General features: G+C 53.2%; 1 protein-coding gene across 3 annotated transcripts in view; it reads right to left on the reverse strand.

Annotated features, from left to right (window-relative positions):
• Positions 1-15,880, reverse strand: part of TTBK1 (tau tubulin kinase 1) — a 41,758-nt gene extending 25,878 nt beyond the window's left edge. The window contains exons 1-13 of one of the 3 annotated variants that reach the window (XM_070456401.1): positions 15,617-15,880; positions 14,049-14,203; positions 12,500-12,661; positions 7,287-7,434; positions 6,967-7,040; positions 6,622-6,762; positions 5,572-5,676; positions 5,079-5,144; positions 4,568-4,660; positions 4,357-4,482; positions 2,896-3,050; positions 1,542-1,773; positions 1,127-1,305 (exon numbers count right to left, since the gene is read on the reverse strand). In XM_070456401.1, coding sequence (XP_070312502.1) covers positions 1,127-1,305; positions 1,542-1,773; positions 2,896-3,050; positions 4,357-4,482; positions 4,568-4,660; positions 5,079-5,144; positions 5,572-5,676; positions 6,622-6,762; positions 6,967-7,040; positions 7,287-7,434; positions 12,500-12,661; positions 14,049-14,147 — 1,580 coding nt within the window. In that variant the 5' untranslated portion in view covers positions 14,148-14,203; positions 15,617-15,880. The remainder of the gene's footprint in view (positions 1-1,126; positions 1,306-1,541; positions 1,774-2,895; positions 3,051-4,356; positions 4,483-4,567; positions 4,661-5,078; positions 5,145-5,571; positions 5,677-6,621; positions 6,763-6,966; positions 7,041-7,286; positions 7,435-12,499; positions 12,662-14,048; positions 14,204-15,616) is intronic. The other 2 variants (XM_070456402.1, XM_020914222.2) reach the window with 2 other exon arrangements.
• Positions 15,881-22,794: the final 6,914 nt, after the last annotated feature.

Below are 22,794 nucleotides of genomic sequence, written 5' to 3' on the forward strand. Positions count from 1 at the left end.
TGACCCTTCCCTTCCAGGAAATCGCCCCTTGACCCTCTCCTCTCCTGAAACAAGGGTTCACTCCAGGCCAGACCAAGGTGCTCTCCAGGACTGTCTTTGCTCAGGGCATTTCGCACCTCCCTCCTCCACTCATCTCCCTTCCAAACTGCCCTTCCTCACTCCTCCCTGTTTCCTGAACCCTCCGGGGGACCGGGGAGGAAAATGTGGTCTTCTGTCCAGGGGATTCAACCTGTGAGAGTGTGAGTGTGGTGAGTGTGTGTGGATATGAGTGTGTGTGTGAGGGCTGACAGCTCCCTCAGGACAGGGCCTTCGTCCCTCCGTCCTGGGGTCACCAGAGGGATTGGCACAGGGCTGCCCTGTCTCGAGTACCCCAGAGGGGCATTGTGCCCGTCCCGGAGGTGGAGCGCAGTTTGGGGCAGAATCCAGAGGGGGGATGGTGGCTGAGGTGGGGCAGGAGGAGACATGGGTGTGGACAGGACCCCCTACCCCGAGGCTGGGCCAAGGGAGCTGGGGTCATCTCTGCCACCAGAGGTGGTCCCCAGCCACCAGATGAGGATCCCGCCCTGGTCCCTGGCAGCCGTGGGCCACCAGCCACTCTCATCCCATATCCTAAAGGCTCCCCTTGGCTCTCAACTCTCCCAACACTCCCTCACATCAACCAGGTCCCCCCTCCCTCCCTGACATTCAGACTCCCAAGCCCTGACCCCCAAAGCTTGGTCTGTCTCCTTCTCAAAACTCCCCTCAACACCCGCTGAATCTTCTCCAGGCCCCTCCCCCGAAGCTGGAGGAAGCTTCCCCAGTTGCTCTGAGGCCTCTGTAAATAGTCCCTAGGGAAAGAGGTTCTGGAAGCATGCCCACCTACCATCTCAGCCTTCACCTCCTCCTATGCCTGCCCCCCACCCCACACCCCTTCGTGGCCTGAGCTGGGCCCTCTATACCCCCACCCCCTCTCCAGGGCTGGTCACTGATGCTAACTGAGTCCCCAGGACCAAGCATAAACCTCGTAACCCTTCCAGGGTCCCCCACCTCTGCCTGGAAACTGCCCTTCCTCCAGACCAGCTGTGAGAAGGTGATGGGGTGGGGGGGGACCAGGGACTCTGGACCATCCCCCTGGCTCCAGACCCACCTCCTGTCATGCAGTTCCACCCGCCCGTCCGCCGTGGATAGCCTCTCGGACTCAGGGCTGTTGACCCTCCGGTAGCGCAGAGAACGGACAGGGGTTGTCGGCGAGTCTGGGGGAGCCCGCACTGGGGAGCTGGGGACCCCCACACCGCGGCTCTGCTCCTCCTCCACCACAGCGGGGGTCTGCAGGAGAGGGGAGTCCCATGAGCTGGGGCTGATGGGTGGCTGTGGGGCTGTGGTTTTCTTGGGGTGAAGGAGGGAGTGGGAGGTCCAAGCACTGGGTGCCAGTGATCCCGGGAAGGCACCAGGCCAAGCAGGCAGGGCGAGCAGGCAGGTGGCTGGGGAGAGGGGCCCACAGGTGGGGAACAAGGGGGGAGGGGGAGAAGGCCACCCACATCGCCCTCCCTGGCTGCAGTTACTTTTCCAATGTTGATCCGGAGTTTGTTCCGGTTGACATCTGTCTCCTCCCAGACTTCAGCCTCAGGACCCCCAGGGTGGGGGATAAGGTGGGGGCTGGGACCCAGCCCCTCGGGGGGCCGTCCAGGCAGGATAGGGGGTGCATTCTCCTGGTCACTCAGATGCTCGCCCTGCAACACGTCCTCGGTGTTCTCCCGAAGCAGGTCACCAGGCACTGGCGTCACATTGACCACCCTGTGGAGGCCGAGAGGGAGCCGTGGGCAAGGCTGGCGGGGGACTGCCCTCTCGTCTAGCACTGGAGACCACCCACCACCTGTGGGCGGGGGCACAGGAGAGGTCCGGCAGGTTGGGGGCGTCCATAGGCCTATCTCCATCTCTGGTTTCTAGACCCTCTGGGACCATAATACCCTCAGGTGGCTCCGGTGGGCAGAGACTTGGAGGCGGGCTACAGCACCACCTGGCTCTGTTTATTTAGGAGATTCGCTGCTTCGCAGCCCTGACAGCTCCCTACTGCAGTTTGCTGGCCTGATTCCTCGAGACTGGGCATATACGCCTGCTAAGTCACATCAGTCATGTCTGACTCCATGTGACCCCATGGACTGTAGCTCATCAGGCTCCTCTGTCCACAGGATTCTCCAGGCAAGAATACTGGAGTGGGTTGCCATTTCCTTCTCCAGGGGATCTTCCCGACCCAGGGACAAACCCGTGGGCAAGCGAGTTTCTTTGCTACTAGCACCACCTGGGAAGCCCTTCAGACTAGGAAATGGGTCTAAAGAAAGAATCACTTTGGAGTTCCTCGAGCAACGTCATCACAGAACTGGCACCACGTGTGCTGGCAAGTCCTGCCGAGTCTCCCCAGCGAGTCCCCTGGCTCAGTCCTGGGACGGTGAGGCGGGGGGAGACCTTCTCACTCTGGCCCCTCCCTGGGCCACTCAGTCTTTGTGCTTTTCACTTGGATCTGAGTTCGCCGACTCATCAATTACAAACATCCTCGACTCAACTGAGCATTTTGAGGTCAGGGGCTGCAAGTTTCTTCTCTGAGCCCTACAGGGCCCAAAGCTGGGGCTCAAGACCTGGCCATGTGTGGTCACCAAACTGTGGGCCCCGGGGGAACCTCACTCAGGGTTCCCTGCTCCCCAGAAAGGTCAAGAACTCCAAATAGGGATGTCCATAGCATCCCCAGATTGAAGGTGGAGATGTGGTAGGACTTCTGGGATTCAAGAGCCCCACTTCTGATCACCGAGAACAGGAGAGACAGCCAGGTGTGTGTCCAGGTAAGAAGAGGAGGAGAGGGCGGGCTTCCCAGGCAGGGGTCGTCTGCCTCCCCACAGGGCCATCACCCCTCCCGAGACTCACCCAAACATGGCTGCTGTCTGCCGGGTATTCTGCTGGGGCGGGGTGGAGGTGCTCGTGGACAGGAGGGCGTCATTGCCCGCCTTCTCCCAGTCAAAGGCCTCGTTCTCGGCTATGCCCCGCTCCTTCATGCTGTTCTCAAACACTGACATGATCAACTGCAGGGGGCGGGGGTGGCGGGAGGACAGAGCGGTGACCCCAGGGGCTAGCCAGGAGGAGGGGGCAGGTGCTGGGGTTGCAGAGGGGAAGACAGGGGCCTTCCAGGACAGGGAAGGGCCAAGAGGGGGCATTGGAAGGAGAAGGGCACATTGATTTTAAATGAAAACATGCACACAATATGCAAATCAGCATGCAAATTATTGTCTGGACTTCAGCTCCCCCCTGGCTGGACACGAGCCCTTGGAGATGTGTCCCCCTCAATCCAGCCTCCTCTGCCATCGCCACTGGCTCAGCAGACGCAGCAGCAGCAGCAGTTTCCCAAACCCACCACCTGGGGTCATACCTCTGCACAGAATACTTCGTCTGCCTGCAGTGCCCGGCCCACCATTCTCTCCCACTTGAAGCCTTCCCTGATTCCCTCGCCCACACAGCCTCAGTTTGAACCATTCACAGGCCTGCCTGCCGCCTCTATATTTCTAGCAGCCAGCTGCAGGGCCCAGCTCAGGGTGTGCTGGAAGCTGTGTGGTCTGGAGGACTTCATGAGGCTCAGTTAGGACTAAGGGGCATGGTCTCCAGACTACCCGAGTAAGGAATCTCTGCCAACAACTGGGTCTCTGAGTTTAGGAGGTGGCAGTCCCCCAGACATTCCTGCTCTGACTTAGCTCTCTCTCCAGACGGTTCTCTCTGCTAGCAGGACCCCCTTTACTGTGGGCCCACTGTGGGCCTGACACTCTCTGTGCTCCCGAGGGGTGTGGCCATGCCTGGCACACAGCGGATCCTGGCAGAACACTGTTTCCCCCATTCTTTGATCAGGGTCAGCAGGCCCATGCGAGTGTGGTGAGGGCACCTTGGAAAGAGCACTGGACTTGGAGGCAAGTGTGCCCGAGCCCTGCCCTGCTCCTCACCAGGCTGCCAGGCCTCAGTTTCCTCATCTGTGAAATGGGGACAATCATCCCACTTGGTCTCCTACAGAGTTTCAATGTAAAGTTCTTGAAAGCACTTGGTTTCATTAATGATTAAGTGCTGGAATAATAACATGAAGAACACGCGATATCGCCAAAGGCTTGTTTTAAAGCTTAAATGAATCAAGGCAGGAAAAGCGCTGAGAGCAGGGTGAGCTCTTGATAAATCGGAGCTGTGACTGCTGTTTACAAGAGCAGAGAAGAGTTTCCTTCGTGCAGTTGGACGAGCAGGGGAGGTGCTCGGGACCAAGCCGGCAGGGGCGTGGGGCCTCAGCAGGATAGATGGTGCTGGAGACAGTCGCCCACAGAGAAGGGGGTGCAGGAGCGGGTGGCAGGCTCCCACCTGGTAATCGGGCTTCGTGAAGTAGTCGAGGCTGGCGATGTGGTCCAGGAAGAGGTGGAACTCGGAAGGCATGTGCTTCAGCAGCATCCGGTGCTCATACTTTTCCTTGATCATCCCTACCTGCTCCTGGAGGCAAGGGGGCACCAGGAGATGGAGCCCCGGCTGCCCCCCATACCCTCGCCACCCCCAGGCCCAGCTGTACTGGCCTCACCTTGTCCTTGATCTTCCTCCAAGGCAGCTGACCCACTGCAAACTCCACCAGCATGTAGAAAAGGGACCACAGGTCATCGTGGCGGCCCATCTCCTGGGGGTGGGGGTGCGGAGGGGGGTCACCCACAGCTCTCGGGTCCTTCCCTGGGAGTGGGGGCTGACCCTTCACTGAGGCACCCCAGTCAGGGTGCCTGTGGGCAGAGCTAGGGTCTCCCTGAAGCCATGGCTCCACTCCTGACCCATCAACACACAGGATCCCTCAGTCAAAAGTTCTGTGTGAGTTTTCTCATCCTCCAGAGATTCGTGGTGCGGACAGAGAGGAGGGGATCCCCCAAGTAAGGAAGAAGGTGACATCAAGGGGAGACAACAGGGGAGCCCTCCTCCAGGGTCTCTGGAGGGGCAGCTTCCAGCCCCTGTCTTGGGCTCCCCTCCACCCCGCCACAGCCGCACACCCTACCCATGACCAGTGCCCGTACTGTCTTACTTCCCCCAGTCCCGGCCCAGCCACTCACCCGGTTCTTGTGGGCATTGACCGAGGCATAGCGAACAGTCCCCCGAAACCCGGCCACATTCCGAGGCTGCAGAGGGGAGGACACCACCAGGAATGTCACTCGCTGCCCCTGACTGTGATCTCAACCCTGCTTACCAAGCCTCCTCAGCCTACTCTAGCCCTGACGGCCTCCCCCTCCGCCCCCGACCCCACCCCCGCTCCGGATCACGTGGGTCAAGAGCACCCTGACACACACGCCCAGTCCTAAACCTGCCTCCTGCCCCTGCCTGATGCCCCCGCTCATCTGTCCTTGCCGGGAGTGGGCAGACACCACCGGGCGTGGAGTGGCCAGCACTCAGGCCAACGGGGAGAGGCAACGGGCCGCATGTGCATTCAGCACTGAGTGACACTGAGGCCAGGCCCGTCTAGGCAGCTTCAGGAAAGGCTGGGGAAGGGTCCCCAGATCACGGGGTGGGGGCGAGGACGCCAGGATTCCGGTGAGCGGCGGTACTCACAGGCCGGACGTCCCCCGTGGTGTTGGTGTACTGCCGGGCCAGCCCGAAATCCAACATGTAGCACTTTCGGTAGGTGGAGGGCAGCCTGCCCATGGCAAAGTTTGACTGAGGGGAGACAGCAGCTGTGAGGCCACCTGTGAGCTCCCACCTGGCCCACCTCAGGAGACTCCAGAAACAGCTCTGGTGAGGGCCCCTCCACCCCCGCTCACACTCACACGAGAGTAAAATACCACCGTGTACAGCAGGTCACGGACCCTCGTCTGAGGGGCAGGTGTGATTATCGTCACTTTAGAGAGGAGGAAACTGAGGGCCAGCTGGGGGCTTCTCCCAGATCACACAGCAAGAGGTGACCCAGCCGAGGCCTGCCTGGCTCGGCGCCCCCGGGACTCCCGGCAGGACCATGTGGCCTAGTGTAGCCTTCCTGCTCTGCGGCACCAGGCGGCCAGCATTGTTCTTGCTGTGTGACTTTGGGCCACTCAACCAACTTTTCTGGGCCTGTTTTCACTTTTTTTTGTTTTTTAATTTGTTATTTATTTATTTGGGCCTTAGTTGCAGCACGTGGAATCTAGTTCCCTGCCCAGGGATCTAACCTGGGCCCCCTGAATTGGGAGTGGAGAGTCTTAGCCACTGGACCACCAGGCAAGTCCCTCACCACTTTAAATCAGAGGTTTTTTCCCCAGCACCAAGATCCAAGATGTCACAAAATTAGCTACTTGGAATCTTCCCAAACCACAGCCCCAAGGTCCTCTTCCTGAATCCCTCCATCTTTCCCCAACCCCTTCACCTTTCCCGGTTCAAGGATTATTCAGGTCAGGGGTGAGAAAAAGGAAGAGGAGAGAAGAGAGGGGAGGCCACGGGTATGGCCAAGGGTGGGCAGAGGTGCTCCTGGGAGGCAGGGGAGAGGAGGAGGTGGTGCTGGGGATGGAGAACAGGAGGAGGGGACAGGCAGAAGAAGCTGTCCCCGCCCCAACCACTGCTCTGGAGAAGAAACAGGGGACCCGGGGAAGGAGAGAAGGTGGGGTGAGCTTCGGAGGAGGGGCCCACCCTCACCGGCTTGATGTCGCGGTGCAGGAAGCCCACGGAGTGGATGGCCTCGATGGACTCCAGGATCTGCTTGCCCAGCCGCAGCGTGGTGCTCAGCGTGAAGGTGCCCCGCGGCTGACTGCGGCGCAGGTCAGCCAGGTTCCGGCCCTGCGGTGAGGGTGGGGCCCTGCTCAGCTGCCATCCAGCTGTCCACCGCCACCGTGACACTCAGCACCTTCCCAGCCTCGCCACCCCCCTAAGGCTTGTGCCCAGTCCCCGCTCCTCCAGAGTCCACAGTCTCCATCCTACCCCAGACGTCCCCGCCAGATCTCTTGGGGGAGAGAGGAGGGAGGATGGGCCGTGGGGGCTCACCTGGAGCTGCATCACCACGTAGTTGAACTTCTCGTTCCGGCCACAGCCAATGAACCTGCACACGTGGTCTTTCCCTGAGGGGCACAGACAGGGGTCTCCCAACTCCCACTCCTTCTTCCCTACTTCCAGCCCTAAGGTGGGCTCCTGGGGTGCTCTTGATTCCTGGTCCCCCAGCCCTGGGCCCTGAACACTTCTCCCACCTCCCCCTGCACTTTAAGCCCATCGTGGTTCTTGGACTCGGGTCCCAGAGCCCCTCGCCCATCACCTATCGGCCCCAGGCTCCATCACCCCTCCCCTCCCCTCCTGCCCTGGACCCACACCTTGCAGCTTTTTGAGCACAGCCACCTCCATCTTGAGGACCTGCTTGGGTTGCTGGGCCGACTCCACCTTGAGAGCCACATTCTCCCTGGTCAGCAGGTCCATGGCCTCGTAGATCTCACCAAAGCCCCCGCCCCCGATCTTTTTGAGCTACAGAGACAGGGGAGAGGGGAAGAGGGGGCACGGGGATCAGGCTGAGTAGCTCTCCACCCAACCCACTGCTGGCTCACATCCTTCAGTGTCCTTGGAGGAGAGGATCCCCCACCCACCAGTGCTCCCACCTCCTCTCCTAGTACTAGAGACAGACAGCTCAGCAACCAGCGCCCCCCCCCCCACACACACACACACACAGGGCCACACATCACGTGGGCAGGGGGAAAGTTATGAGACCTGAGACTCCACAGAGACATAGAGACAAACCCATGCAGGATTCTGAAGAGATAATGGGCTGTTGTGAGCCATTTAAAGGACATAAATACCACGCTCCCCCCATCCCCCACCTAGACTGAGCAGTCTCCATCCAGAAGCAGAACCTCACAGTTTCAGGTGGGTCCCCCAGGGAGGCCAGCCCTTTCAGGGGTTGGCAGTCTCTTGAAAGATGACACCAGGGGCAGAGAGCATCTCGAGGAGAGTGTCTGGGGGTGGGGACTCAGCAAAGGGTGTTCTCTGCCTACCTCACTCCTGAGGCCTGAGGTCAGATGCCCAAAACCAGGGTGAGTCTCCTCTCCCAGGGAACATGGTGGGGATGGAAGTTTGGAGAAAATCTGTCTGTTCCCAGGGAGCACTGCAGTGGATCTCTGACCCTCTGCCCCCCCTCCCCCACCTAGAGCATCCCCAGGCAGGGAGTGAGAAAAGACAGAGGGGAGAACTGTGAGAGAGAAGGAATTGGCCAGGGGAGATGAGCAAAGCTGAGTTAGGGGGCGGGATTAAAAGTCATTTCAAGTCAGGGGCCCAGGGCTCTTGAAGAGTGAGGGTGCTGCTGGCAATGATGGGGGGACAGTGGAGAAGGTGCTGAGTTCTAAGCGGGGACTTATTTGGTTTAAGAAAGATGCACACGTGTTACTGCCATCTTTCCATGCCACCAAAATGATATGCATGAACGTTCTGGCCGATGCTCTCAAGAGCATCAACAATGACAAAAAGAGGCAAATGCCAGGTTCTTACCAGGCTGTGCTCTAGAGTCATCATCCAGTTTCTAACTGTGACGGTGAAGCATGGTTACATTGGTGAGCTTGACATCATCAGTGCTCACAGAACTAGCAAAATTGTTGTGAACGTCATAGGTAGGCTAAGCAAGTGTAGGGGGATCAGCCCCAGGTTTGAGGAGCAACTCAAAGATTTAGAAAAATGGCAGAATAACCTGTTCCCGCTCCATCAGTGTGGTTTCATTGTACTGATGACCCCAACTGGCATCATGAAATGTGAGGAAGCAGGACAAAAAAACACAGGAGGGAAAATCCTGAGATTCTTTTTCTAGGGTTGTAACACATCCAGGCAAATAAAATGCCTCACTAGGAAAAACAAAAGAAAGAAAGCTGTACAGTTCCATTCTCACCTCCCAAGGAAGCCCATCCATCATGGATAGCCTGCTCTCTTCCTGAACCCTTACTCCTGGCCAGCTGGATTGTAAGTGGCTTGTAACACACCAGCTGCAGCTGGGCTTACTCGTGATTGGATGGAAGCTGCTCTGGTCATCCAGCCTGTAAACTCCTGACTCTGAGCCTCCCGCATCTCCGAACCCTCCCTGTAGCATTTACTCAGCACTCACATGCCCAATAAATGTTTAATGGCGGTTGAAACATGGGAACGGCAGAGGAAAGGGGGCAGGGCAGAGCTGAGGACTGGGAGTTCCCAGCAGGTCACAGTGGTAAACATTCTAGAAAGAGAGGGGAGGATGCAGGGAAGATTGAGAAGACAAGTGGAAGGCTGGTTGGGTTCTTGTGCCCAAGAAAGAGGATGGAGAAAGAACAGGGAGACACCAGGGTCCCTCTCTTCTTGAGATAAAAGGTAAGGTCAGGCTTCTAGAAGAATTTTGAACAGGAGGAGACAGAGAAAGGCTCAAGGGAACCCATGGCAGGTCTTCTGGGGAACGTTAAACTCAGGGGAGATTCTAGTGTCTTCTAGATTCCTTTATGGTTTTCTTTGTGGCAACATGGAGGAAAGGGCAAGGGAGAGGGTACGACCACTACCCTTGGGTTCTGTCTGCTCCAGACTCACAGATTTCATCTCAGCTCATCCCCAGAGGCTCCCGACAGCTCACAGGAGCTGTCATTTTGCACAAAAGGAAAACTAAGGCACAGAGAGTTAAGTACCTTGTCCCAGTTCACACTGCTAGTAAGTAGCAAAGCCAGGTTTCATTTAAATCCAGGGAATGGTAAAGAACTGCTTGCCAATGCAAGAGACCTGGGTTTGATCCCTGGGTTGGGTAGGTCCCATGGAGGAGGACATGGCAACCCACTCCAGTATTCTTGCCTGGAGAATCCCATGAACAGAGGAGCCTGGCGGGCTATGATCCATAGGATCGCTAAGAGTCTGACAACTAAAGCGACTTAGCACATGCAATCTTATGCAGAACCCATGCTCTTAACTGCAATTTTTTAGGAACTGTTGACCATACTGGCATTAACAGTATGAATGCTGAGATTCAAGCCCAGATTTGCCAGGTTCCAAAATCCTTGCTAGAGATGGTAAGGAGGGCTCGGGGCACTCACGACATTTCTGACATCTATTCCTGAATTTCCCAGGACACCAAAGGGTACTTCTCTACCACCTCCACTTCCAGTTTTTCTCCTCTCTTAGTTCCCTAATCACCCCTACCCACCCATTACAGAACCTCTGGGAGCAGGAGAGTACACTGGGCACAGAGGCTAGTTCCCTAATAATACTTTTAGAAGGCCATGAAAATGTTCTAATTTCTTTTAAAGTCAGAAGGGGAATAAATGAACTTTTTAGATAAAATTTTTATGATATAATATTAATTTATTCCTTATTATAGAAGTGCAATCACACAATTGCAATTTTTAGTACTTTATTATTTTTGAAGAGGCCAGTTGGAGGCAAAACTGACTGCCCAAGCCCCACAAAAGTCCCAGAACAGCTTTGCCCACGCCCAGTAACAGGAACATTCTCACAACTAGACCCTGTTCCTTCCCTCCTACATTTTCTCAGGAGCCCCTCCACTGCTGAAGGACCTCAATACAATAGGACACAATAGGACCAGCATTCACTTAGAAAAAAGGAAACCTGGTTTCTTGGCCCAGCTCTGGGTGACCCAGGATGAGTTTCTGCTTTTCTCCTTCTGTAAAATGAGAGTGGGACTACAATAGGTCACAATTCTCCCTGGACTCTGTGATCTTAATTCTTGGAGAGACTCATTCTTGGGAAATGAATGGCACAGTTCCGTGACTGTTGCACCAGCAATCGGACAGACCTGGTTTCACCAGCCAGTCATGGGAACCTGGCAAGTTAGCTCATCTTTGTGTCTCAGTTTCCATACCTGTGAAATGGGAATAATAATGGTATCTATCCCATAGGTTGTTGAGGTCAGGCATGTAAGGGACTTTACACATTGCCCGGCCACAGTATGTGCTCAAAATAAACGCTAAGTTTTTATTGTTATTACAGTTTTTTATTCTGATTCAGAGAGGCACCCCTCAAGAAGAAAGCTGTCATTTTTAAATATTCCACCTAGTGCCATGGACCCTCCTTTTCTCCTGGCATAGACCATCTGAGCGGCTTGTTCTTGGTTCCTGAGCTGTGCCTCACTCCTGGCCCTCGTGGAGGTTGGCTGAGGGGGGTGCATCTGGCACCCCACCCTGTCTATTTCTCCAGGGTCCAGGGAGGGAATGAGGGGAAAGAGAGTTCACCCTGTAAAGACTAAGGGCTTGCTCCCTGTCCCCCAACCCGACCTCTACTGCTTCTCTCCCCACTCATCTCCCACCCCCTCCCTCAAAAAGCACAGGAAAGTTCTAACCCAAACTCATCATGCTGGCAAACACCCTCTTCTCACCTCTTCAGTGCAAAAGTCCTCCTGCCCCCAATCTGCCAGAAACTACCCTGAGCAGGACCTGATGGGAGTGGGGTCTTGGAGGAACACTCCTCACTTTGCCAGACCCTCATTCCTTTGATTCCTGCCCTGGACTCTCCTCTCCTGATTTCTGTCCCCTCCCTTTCCCTCTTAGGAAGCCCCCTCTGGAACACAGACAGCCCATTCCCTTGCTCTCTGGCTTCAACAGCTCCCTTCTCAGCCCCTGCTCCCAGTTCCAGGGACATCTCTGACAATGTGTTGTGGCTTTTGCCCCTCTCCCTGGGCCACTGGCGAACCTGCCCACGGGGTGGTTGTTGCCATGGTAACCTGCAGGGCAATCGGGACGCCCCACTCTCCTTTCAACCCTGCCCCTCTGGTGAGTTGAGCCCCCACCCTCTGTCCAGTGGTTAAGACTGTGCTTCCACTGCCGGGGAGCAAGGTTCGATCCCTCGTTGGGGAACTAAGATTCCCGCGTTACCAACAACAACAACAACAAATCAGTATTTCTACAGTAGTTCCCGTTCAGCATACACTACACCGCCTTTGCCTCGACCCCCTCGCGTTTCCCTCCCATCCGAGGCCCAAAGCCCTGAGGAGGCTCGGACTACAATTCCCAGCAGGCCGAGCAGCCTGAAGTCCCGGGCTGGAGGAGCAAGGCACGCTGGGAGATGGAGTCTCGGCATGTTGCACCTGCCGCAGGAAGCCGTGAGGGGAGGAGGGTGGATGGAGAAGATGGAGTGCGGATGCGGTGGGAGCCGCCTGCAGGGCCTCTTTCCCCGAACCCAGGCTTTTCTGTCCTCTGCGGAAGAGGAGGGGCTCACTCACTGCCCTTCTCCAAGGTCCAACAGAGAAACAGCCCCCTCCCCCACCCTCATCCTCCTCCCCTCCCAGAGCTCTGCAGCTCCCGCTCCGACATCCAACCAAGAGTTGTTTGAGGCTGGGCCCAACCAACATGACCTAGCGGGGAAAGGGGTGAGAGACGGCGGGGTTGGAGACGGGGGCACCGGGAGAAAGCGATGGTCCACAAGTGTAGGCAAAACAACGACCTGCAAGCCATGTGCAAATGAACTCAGGGGCACCTCCCTCTTAGGGCAGGGCCGCCGCAGGCACCTGCTTTAACAGGTCTCCAAGCCCTCCCCTTCCACCTCCCCGTTCCCCTCCCTCTGCCTCGCCGGGTCACTCACTCACCACCTTCCAGCGATCCTTGACCACGTAGTTGGCCGGCAGGATGTCGGCCTGCTCCCCTCCCCCACTCATGTTGGTTTCGTCCTTAAGAGCAGCCGCTAGGCACTGCATTCGCCAGCCGGAGGGAGGGGTGTCCGCAGGGCCTGCCCTGAGGGGGCCATCTACCTGGGGAGTGGGGAGGGACTGTGAGGGAAGCAGGCTAGGACCCGGGACCCACTTGCAGATATGGAAGAGGCGACTTCCGTTCTCCTGGCTGGCATCTTTCCCTGGCCCACTGGGTAGATGCTCCAGGGGTCACTGGGGGAAGCATTGTCCACAAATGCCGTTCAGGCAGAAAGAGATGCAAACTATAACCTGGAGATGTGAAAACCAGCAATGGGGACACACATGTGGTGGGAAAAGGAGAGGAAAATGATGTGTGAGTAGGCTGTGGGGAAAGCGTTTCCCACAGAGACAGATGCTAACGAGTGTGGGGAAGACTTGCTAACTGAGGAAGGCACAAGACTGGAATGGGTGCTTGGGCAGGGAGACCAGAGCCAAGAAGGACCAGCGTGGGGATCGGATCTGTGGTCCCCACACCCACACATTTTCCATGCCACACCGTGCCCAGGAACCTGTGCATCTAAGGCTCATTGAAAGGGGAGACTGCTGACCAAAGTGTGACCCAGGGAAGACCCACACCACAATGACAGAGCGCTCTAATCAACCGTGGGAGAGGTGATCATCTGAAAATGAGGTGCTACCCAACAGGCCCTTGAGGATGGTGCTGAGGATGGTGCTGAGTGAGAAGTCTGCCACCATTCTCAGAGCTGAGCCCAAACCACGACCACGGCCACGGCCACGGTGGGTGAGAAGAAAGGATGTGAGCGATGGGGTGAACATCAGGCGATGGGCTCAAGATGTGGATTTTAGAGGTAAGGCAGCCCTGTGGTCACTCAGAGGGAGAGAGAGGGCTAAACTGGGGGGAAGTGAGGAGAGTGGGGAACTGGAAGCAGTCTAAGAGAAGGCAGGAGGAATGCTGGGTAGCAGGGGGTCTGGATGGACAGTGGACAAGAGAGCCTCTGCCCACGCTTTTCTGTATCAGCTCAGGAAGGAACACAGCTCTTGTCACCTTTGGATAGGTAGAAATTGGATATCGGGAGGGGTGTGAGGGCTGGGAAGGCCAGCCAGTGTTACCCAGGGAAATGTCACTGGTGCGCATGCGTGTGTCTGTGTGTGTACCTTGTGTGTGTGTGTTCATATCTTGGTGTGTCTTTCTGTGTGTGTGTCTATGTGTCTTTGTGTATATCTGTATCCATGTGTGCTTATATGTGCTTTTGTGTCTGCCAGTGGGTGAGGTGCCTCTGTGTAGACAGGGGCCAAAAGAGATGGCTTTTTGAGATCTCTGCCAGCCCAGTACAGGAATGGATCTTTTCCTCTCTTCTTTCCCTCTACGCTTCTCATAAGCACACGGCTCTGCCCTCCCAGTGACCCTGGACAGTCACAGATGGAAGCAAGTTCCTCAGGCAAGGTATGGTGGGGGAGGTGGCGAGGAGGAAAGTGCCTCAGATACCTGCGGATGGGGCAGGAACTCCGTGAGCCTCAGTTTACTTGGGATGGGCTCATTGCCCAGGGCTCCTGTGTCTGGCCATCCAGGCCATCCAGGCAGCATGGGATAGTGAAGGCGGGGAAACCATCTTCAACAGGTCATGGTGTGCCACGAGGGATCTACAGGGAGAGGAACATTGCCACTCTTTCTGCCAAATGACTCAGCTGACTGTTTCCTCCAATCCACGCAACTTCAGAGTGTCAGGACTGTGGGGATATCAAATAGGCTTCTGCCTTCCTTCTGCCAAGTGGCAAATGGGGCATCAGGAATTCAGAGGGCAATGGGGGCAATGGCAGGAGGGGGAGGGATGGGGCAATCTGGAATAAAGGTGGAGGAGACAGGTGGAGGCCAAGATTGAAGAAGCAATTGAACCAGGAGGGAGGGAGCCTTGAGGAATTAAGCAGGGTGACCTCTGGTGGGCCCTCCGAGTCCTGTATGGTGGATTCTACAGACTGAAGAGGATGATGTGAGTCCTGATCCCATTCTATAGATGGGCAAGCAAAGATGGAACAGGTGAGGTGGGAAAAGGTGGAGTGGAGGCAAGTGGATAAATGAGGGTTCCCTGCCTCTCCCTGCCCGCCAGCCTCCCCACTCTCTGCCTCAGAGGACTGCACTCAGCCCAGGCTAGGGTGGGATGACACAACACAAGGAACTTGGCTGCCCCATGATTGCCCCCTCAGGACCCTTTGATGTGTAGCAGCATAGATGTGTTGTGAGATAGGGCTTGTGGAGGAGGTTTTATGAGTATCTGTCAGTGACTGTGTGTATATGAGAGAGTGGGACCAATGATGTGTGTATGTGTGGTGGGGGGGTGTACCCAGGTGGTTGGGAGCTCATCATGGCATATGCACCTATAGGTGTTGATGTGCACCTGTGCAAGGTGTAAGCCAGGTGTGTGTAGGAATGTGGGAGCCCAGGTAAAGAGAAGTGTGGGAGATCGGTGAGGAGTAATGGGAACAGGTGAAGAGAGGTGTGGAAGGGGGCAGAGGGGAATGGAAGGGACAAGGGGAGACAGGATCAAAGGAGGGGGTACATCGGATAGAGACAGGTGGGGGATAAGCATGACAGGTGAGGAGGGGACAGGACTGTGAGAGGGGCTCCTGGGCACAGTTGAGGTGTGAGGAAGTAGGTAAGGAGGCAGCTAGGAGGAATGGAGGGACTGGGGACAAGGGAGAGAGGTTATGGAGACAGCGGAGAGGACTGTCAGGGATGCCAGGAGAGTGAAGCCACAGGGACTGGGACTGGCGGAGCGGCAAGGAGCAACACCCCGGGAGGACAGGCTGGAGAGGGTGGGTAATGCGGGGGGCAGGGCGCTGTTCCAGGCCTCGGGATGCGGCCCAAGCTGTGTAGGCCAGCGTCCCAGCTCGGGTGGAGACGGAGACAGAGCCGGCACAGGGAGGGGGAGCTGGAGAAGGCTGCACTGGGAGCTGAGCCAGGCCGAGGCCCGATGGGTCCCCAGAAGGAGCCCCCTCCCCGACCCCCGCCCGGCCCGCCGGCCGCGCCCCGCCCCGCCTCGCCTCGCCTCGCCTCACCTGCTCTGTGCCCGCTGCGGCTGCGGCTGCGGCGGCGGAGGCAGCGGCTCGGGGCGGCGCATCCCCCGGGACCGGGGCGGAGCGGGGACGGGGGCGGCTCAGTGCGGCGCTGGGTGGCCCGCTCCCTCGGGCGGCGGTGGCGGCGGCCTCCCGACCGGGACCATCCCGGCCCGGTCCGGCCCGGCCCCGATCCTTCTCGGGCGACAGCGGCGGCAGCAGCAGAGCGGGGAGCTGCCCACAATGCACTGCGCCGCCAGCATCAGCACCAGCCCTGACATCACCTCCTCACCGCCCCGGCTCTTACATCATCGTCCTTGCTCTGACATCACATTCCACTCTGCTCCTTTCTCCAGTCCTGCGACTCTACGACTTTCTCTCAGATGGAACTGCTCCGGCTCCTAGGTTCTTCTCACTGGCCTCTGCCATTCACTTGACCTCCATCCCCTAGCAGTGCCCTGTCCCTCTTTACCTGTCCCCACAAACCTCACCTGTCTTCATCACCCTTTATCTTCTCCACTCCCAGCGTGTCCCTATCACTCCTCACCTGTTCCCATCAGGCTCAACTGATTCTCCCACGACATCTTCCATACATTCATATTACTTTCCTCAATTTATTTCCCCTCACCTGTACCCATCCTCTCATAAGTCCCCTCCCCTCTTCTTCTAACACCATCCCTCACCTATCTCTCACCTTCCTACCTCCTGGCTCAACCTGGCTCTTTCTTTCTTTGGCCCTTTCTCCCATCTGTTGACAAACTCTCTTTGTTTTTCTCACCAAATGGAATACACACTCCTTACCGTGATATAAAACATTCTTCTCAATATGAGCCTAGAGAAGCTAGTGATACCCTTCTGGAAATACTGAATTACGCAACATTCCCTGAACATACTTTGCATTTTGTCTCTCTCAGTTCCCTTCCTTCCATCCCTCTTGTCCTCAACAAATGCACACTAATTTCAACAGTCAATGATGACAATAATAATAATAATAACAGTAACGATTTACTCCTGCCAGACGCTGTTCTGAATTTTCACATGCTAATTCATTTAACCTTCATAACAACCCTTTGAGGTAGCATACTATTGTTATACCTATTTTATTTTATAAATTAGCTTTAATTAATTAACTTGGCTGTGTTGGGTCTTTGTTGCTACATGGGCTTTTTCTAGTTGCAGCAAGCAGGGGCTACTCTCTAGTTGTGATATGCTGGCTTCTCACTGCTATGGCTTCTCTTGTTTGCAGAGCACGGGCTCTAGAGTGAGTGGGCTTCAGTAGTTGTGGCACATGGGTTTAGTTGCCCCCTGGCATGTGGAATCTTCCCAGACCAGGGATTGAACCAGTGTCCGCTGCATTGGCAGGAGGGTTCTTAACCACAGAACCACTAAGGAGTCCTTAAATTACTTTTTATTGGAGTATAGTTGCTTTATAATGCTGTGTTAGTTTCTTCTGTATAGCAAAGTGAATCAGCTGTAATATACACATATATGGTCTCTTCTCTGGATTCCCTTCCCATTTAGGTCACCACAGAGCACTGGGTAGCAGTCCCTGTGTTATACAGTAGGTTCTCATGAGTTATTTATTTTATGCATAGTGTCAACTGTGTGTATATATCAACCTCAATCTCCAGTTCATCCTTTCCCACCTGTGTTCTCTAGGTCTGTGTTGTTATGCCCATTTTATAGATGAAACTAAGATGCAGAGAGGTGGAGTAATTTGCCTTAAGTTACACACACACAGAGCTAACAAGTGGCAGAGCTGAAATTCAAACCCTGGTCACAGGGTCTGTGCTCCTAACCTCCATACTGGGAAGAAGGGTCTCTGAATCTGCAAGAGTAGTCATAGGAGGCTTCTTGGAGGAGGTGCACTCAGCTGTAATTTGAGGAATATGTAGGGATTTTTCAACTGATGAGTGGGGACAGGAAAAAGGGTGGGAGGAACTTCCACGCTGAGAAGACAGCATGTGGTGAGCTGGGGGTGCCCTTGTGCCAGGTTGTGAATGAAGGGATTTGTGTGCTGTGCTAAGGAGATTGCTTCCTCTCCATTTAGTTTTTGAAAGCTGGATAATGTGATGAGCCATCCAGATCCCCCTTCAGAATCCAGGGACTCACTTCCCTGGTTGCCTGGGGTGCTGAAGACCAGCTCTCACAGCTCACTCCCTCTCTAGAATTGCCCTTGACCAAGAGAGTTGCCATGCCGAAGATCACGTGCCCTTCTGGGGGATATCCCATAGTCAGTCGATGATAGAGCTGTGAGTACAAAGGCCTGACCCCCTCACCCCACCTCAGGGCAGCTCTGAAGGGACATCCTATTTATAAACCCCCCATAGGATGAGGCAAGGCATCTGTTGAGGCTGCATCAAAGCTCAGCGTCTCCTCTGCCCAGTGCTTCTTCCTTCACCCCTCCTCAGATGTTGATCTCAGAGCACTTCCCATAAGCCTGCTGCATGAGCATCCCTGTCCCAGACTCCGTGTCCAGGAGACATAGACCTTTTGAGAAGAAATCACTGAAGAATTTTAAGCAGAGATAAGACACAGTCTGATCAGAGTATTAGGTTAGAACTCTAGGTTGACTTTTTTTTAAGGTTTTAAATTTTTTATTAAAACAAAATTTTTTTTGGCTGCACTGCATGTAAGATCTTAGTTCCCTGACCAGGGGTCGAACCTGCAGCCCCTGCAATGGCAGTGTGAAGTCTTAATCACTGGACCACCAGGGAAGTCCAGGCTTTATTAGTATTTTAGAAGTGTTGCTGTGCTGTCTTCTAGCTTGCATTGATTCTGATAAAAGATCTGCAGTTATCCTTATCTTTGCTGTTCTGTGTGTAATGTTTTCTACCCTGGCTACTTTTACAAGTTTCTCTTGATCACTGGTTTTAAGCTGTTTGATGATGTACCTTGGTGTAGTTTCTTGCACTTGGAGTTTGTTGAGCTTCTTGTAAGTGTGGATTTATAGCTTTCATCAAGTTTGGAAAATTTTTGGCCATGATTTACTCAACTATTTTTTCTCCTCTTCTCTTTCCTTCAGGGACTGCAACACCCTGTCTACTAGGCTGCTTGAAGTTGTCCTGCAGCTCACTGATGCTTTGTCCATTTTTTCTCAGTCCTTTCTCTCACTGTGTTTCATTTTGGATAGCTTCCACTGTTACTTATTCAAGTTTCTTAATCTTTGCTTTTGTGCCATCTAATCTGATTTGAATCCCATCCAATGTATTTTTTTAACTGTAGTTTATATCTCTAGAAGTTCCATCTGGGTCTTTTAAATTTTTTTCCATGTTTAATTTTCCTTCTAACTTCTTAAACATATAGAATAGTTATAATAACTCTTTTAATATACTTGTGTAAGAATTTCTTATCTGATAAATTTCTGAATCCACTTCAGCTGATGTTTCTTTGCACTGTAGGTCATATTTTTCTGCTCCTTTCCATTCCATAATTTTTTTTTTTTGGTACCAAATATTGCTAATTTTACCTTATGGTGTCCTGGATAGTTTTGTGCTTCAGTAAAATTGTTGAGCTTTGTTCTGGGGTGCAATTAATTTACCTAATTTGATCCATTCAAGGCTTACTTTTTACGTCTTTGTTAGGAGGGAACTGAGCAGCGTCTAGTCTGGGCCTAATTTTCCCCACTATTGAGGCAAGCCCTTTGATGTCATTGGTGCACCCAGTGCACCATGTATTATGAGGTTTTCCATGCCAGCTGGAGGGAAAGGCATGATATCTAGCTTGTGTGAGCTCTGAAGTTTGTTCGCTCTGCTCCTTTCAGATGGTTCTTTTCCCACCTCAGGTAGTTTCCTCACACACATGTGCTGATCAGTCCTCAGGTGACTTTCATGGAGAACCCTGTGAAATTCCAGAACTCTCTCCTATCCTGTGCTCTGTCCTGCAGACTAGCTGCCTTGGACTCCCTGGACTTCCCAGTCTATTTCTCCAGCTCAAGGATCCAGCTTAGCCTGGATGCCTCCTGCCTGCAGCCTGGAAACCCCATGGGCAGTCCTCCACCTGGCTTGTTTCCATCTTTCAGGAGTCACTGTCCTAGGCTGCCTGATGGCCAATGTTCAGCCATCATTGTTTTATGTATCCCCTCAGGTTTTTTTGGCTTGCTTCACCGATGGGTCAGATGATAAAGAATTTGCCTGCAATGCAGGAGACCAGGGTTCGATCCCTGAGTCAGGAAGAGCCCTTGGAGAAGGGAATGGCTACCCACTGCAGTATTCTTGCCTGGAGAATACCATGGACAGAAGAGCCTGGTGGGCTACAGAAGTCCATGGGGTTACAAAGAGTCAGACACAACTGAGCAGCTAACACTTTGACTTTTCAACATACAGCAAAGGAAACCATCAACAAGATGAAAAGGCAATCTACAAAGTGGGAGAAAATATTGCAAATCATATATCTGATGAGGGGCTAATATCTAAAAAATACACACAATTCATACAACTTTTAAAAGTCCAATTTAAAAATGGGTAGAGGAGACTTCCCTGGTGGTTCAGTGGTTAAAAATCCACCTGCCAGTGCAGGGTACACAGGTTCGATCCCTGGTCCCAGAAGATTCCACATGCTGCGGACAACTAAACCCTCGAGCCACAACCACTGGGCCCAAGCGCCCTAGAGCCTGAGCTCTGCAACAAAAGAAGCCACAGCAAGGAGAAGCCCCTGCACTGCAAGGAAGAAGAGCCCCAGCGCACCGCGACTAAAGAAAGCCCGTGTGCAGTAATGAAGACCCAGTGCAGCCAATTAATTAATTAATTGAATGGAAAATATTTTTTAAAAGTGGGCAGAGAATTTGAATAGACATTTTTCCAAAGAAGACATGTAAATGGCCAACATGTGTGTGAAAAGATGCCCAACATGTCGAGGAGCGATTAAGCCTGTGCAGAGCAACTATTGAACCTGTGCTCTAGAACCTGGGAACTGCAATTGCTGAGCCCATGCCACAGCTATTGAAGCCTGCTCACCTAGAGCCCGTGCTATGCAACCGGAAAAGTCACAGGCAACCAGAAGCCCAAGCACAGCAACTAGAGAATAGCCCCTGATTGCCCCCAACTCAGGGAAATGTAAATCAAAACCACAATGAGATGCTACCTCACACTTGTCGGGATGGGTGTTATCAAAAAGACAAGAGGGAGTTCGTGGAAGTCCAGTGGTTAGAACCCTGCACTTTCACTGCCATGGACCTGGGATCAGTCCTTGGACAGGGAACTAAGATACCGCAGGACGTGCAGTGCAGACCAAAAAATAATTAATTAAAAGACAAGAGATAACAAGTGTTGGTGAGGATATGAAGAAAAGGGAACCCTTGTAAAGGTGTGTGTGTGTGTGTGTGTGTGTGTGTGTGTGTGTGTGTGAGACATGGAATATTATTCAACCACAAAAAAGGAAATCCAGTTTGTCCCAGCAACATGGATGGAATTTGAAGGCATTAAACTAAGTGAACTAAGTCAGACAGAAAAGTACAAATACTGCATCCTATCACTTATATGTGAAATCTGAAAAAAAAAAGACATCATAGATAACGGAGAAAAGATTGGTAGTTACCGGAAGTGGAGGGATCCCCTGATGGCTCAGACATTAAAGAGTCTGCCTGCAATGCAGGAGACCTGAGTTTGATCCCTGGGCCTGGAAGATCTCCTGGAGAAGGAAATGGTAACCCACTCCAGTATTCTCCCTGGAAAATCCCACAGATGGAGGAGCCTGGTGGGCTACAGTCCAAAGGGTCGCATAGAGTAGGACCCGACTGAATAACTTCACTTTCACTTTCAGAAGTGGGGTGTGGTGGTGGATGAAGTGAGTTGAGGTGGTCAAAAGGTAGAAACTTCCAGTAATAAGATGACTAAGTCCTGTTAATGGTGACTATCATTAACAAACTATACTATATACTTGAAATTTGCTGAAGTTGGACATTACTTTGCTGACAAAGGTCCATATAGTCAAAGCTGTGGTTTTTCCAGCAGTCATGTATGGATGTGAGAGTTGGACCATAAAGAAAGCTGAGCACTGAAGAATTGATTCTTTTGAACTGTGGTGTTGGAGAAGACTCTTGAGAGTCCCTTGGACTGCAAGATCAAACCAGTCAATCCTAAAGGAAATCAGTGCTGAATATTCATTGGAAAGACTGATGCTGAAGCTGAAGCTCCAATACTTTGGCCACCTGATGCAAAGAACTGACTCATTGGAAAAGACCTGATGCTGGGAAAGATTGAAGGCAGGAAGAGAAGGGGATGACAGAGGACTAAATGGTTGGATGGCATCACTGGCTCGATGGACATGAGTTTGAGCAAGCTCCAGGACTTGGTGATGGACAAGGAAGCCTGGCATGCTGCAGTCCATGGGGTCTCAAAGAGTCAGACACGACTGGGCAACTGAACTGAACTGAAGAGAATAGATCTTAAAAGCTCTCAACACAATAAATAAATGTGTGACTATGTGTGGTTGGTAATGGGCATGAACTAAACTTATTGTGGTGATCATTTCAAAATACAGAGGTGTATCATATCATTATATACCTGAAACTAACAGAATGTTACATGTCAATTATCTCTCAGCTTTAAAAATCCACTTAAGGGGCTTCCCTGGTGGCTCAGGCATGAAGGATCTGCCTGACAGTGCAGGAGACATGGATTTGATCCTTGATCTGGGAAGATCCTACATGCCGAGGAGCAACTAAGCCCCGTGCATAGCAACTATTGAGCCTGTGCTCTAGAACCTGGGAGCTGCAACGACTGAGCCCATGTGCCACGACTACTGAAGCCTGCTCACCTAGAGCCCGTGCTCCATGACAGAAGCCACAGCAACCAGAAGCTTGAGCACTGCAATGGAGAGTAGCCTCTGATTGCTGTAACTAGAGGGAAGCCCGAGAAGCAATAAAGACCCAGCACAGCCAAAAATAAATAAATTAATGGAATTATAAAAACAAAGAAAATGCAATGCAGGAAGAAGCTACAAGCCTTCTTCAGTTACTGAAATATTTAAAAAATAATCCACTTAAGAGAAAGCATGACAAACAAAAGAAGTGGGGGGAAGTATACTAAACATAAAGGACAAAAGAAGATAATAGGAAAAACTTCCAAACCTGTAAGTAATCTCAATAAATAAGAATGAATGCACTACAATATGGTAAAGTAATTAGCCTCCAACTAATAAAAATAAATGGAAAAAAAAAGAATGAATGAATTTCATTAATT

This window comes from Odocoileus virginianus, chromosome 27 (genome assembly GCF_023699985.2).
Source record: "Odocoileus virginianus isolate 20LAN1187 ecotype Illinois chromosome 27, Ovbor_1.2, whole genome shotgun sequence".
Lineage (NCBI taxonomy): Eukaryota > Metazoa > Chordata > Mammalia > Artiodactyla > Cervidae > Odocoileus > Odocoileus virginianus.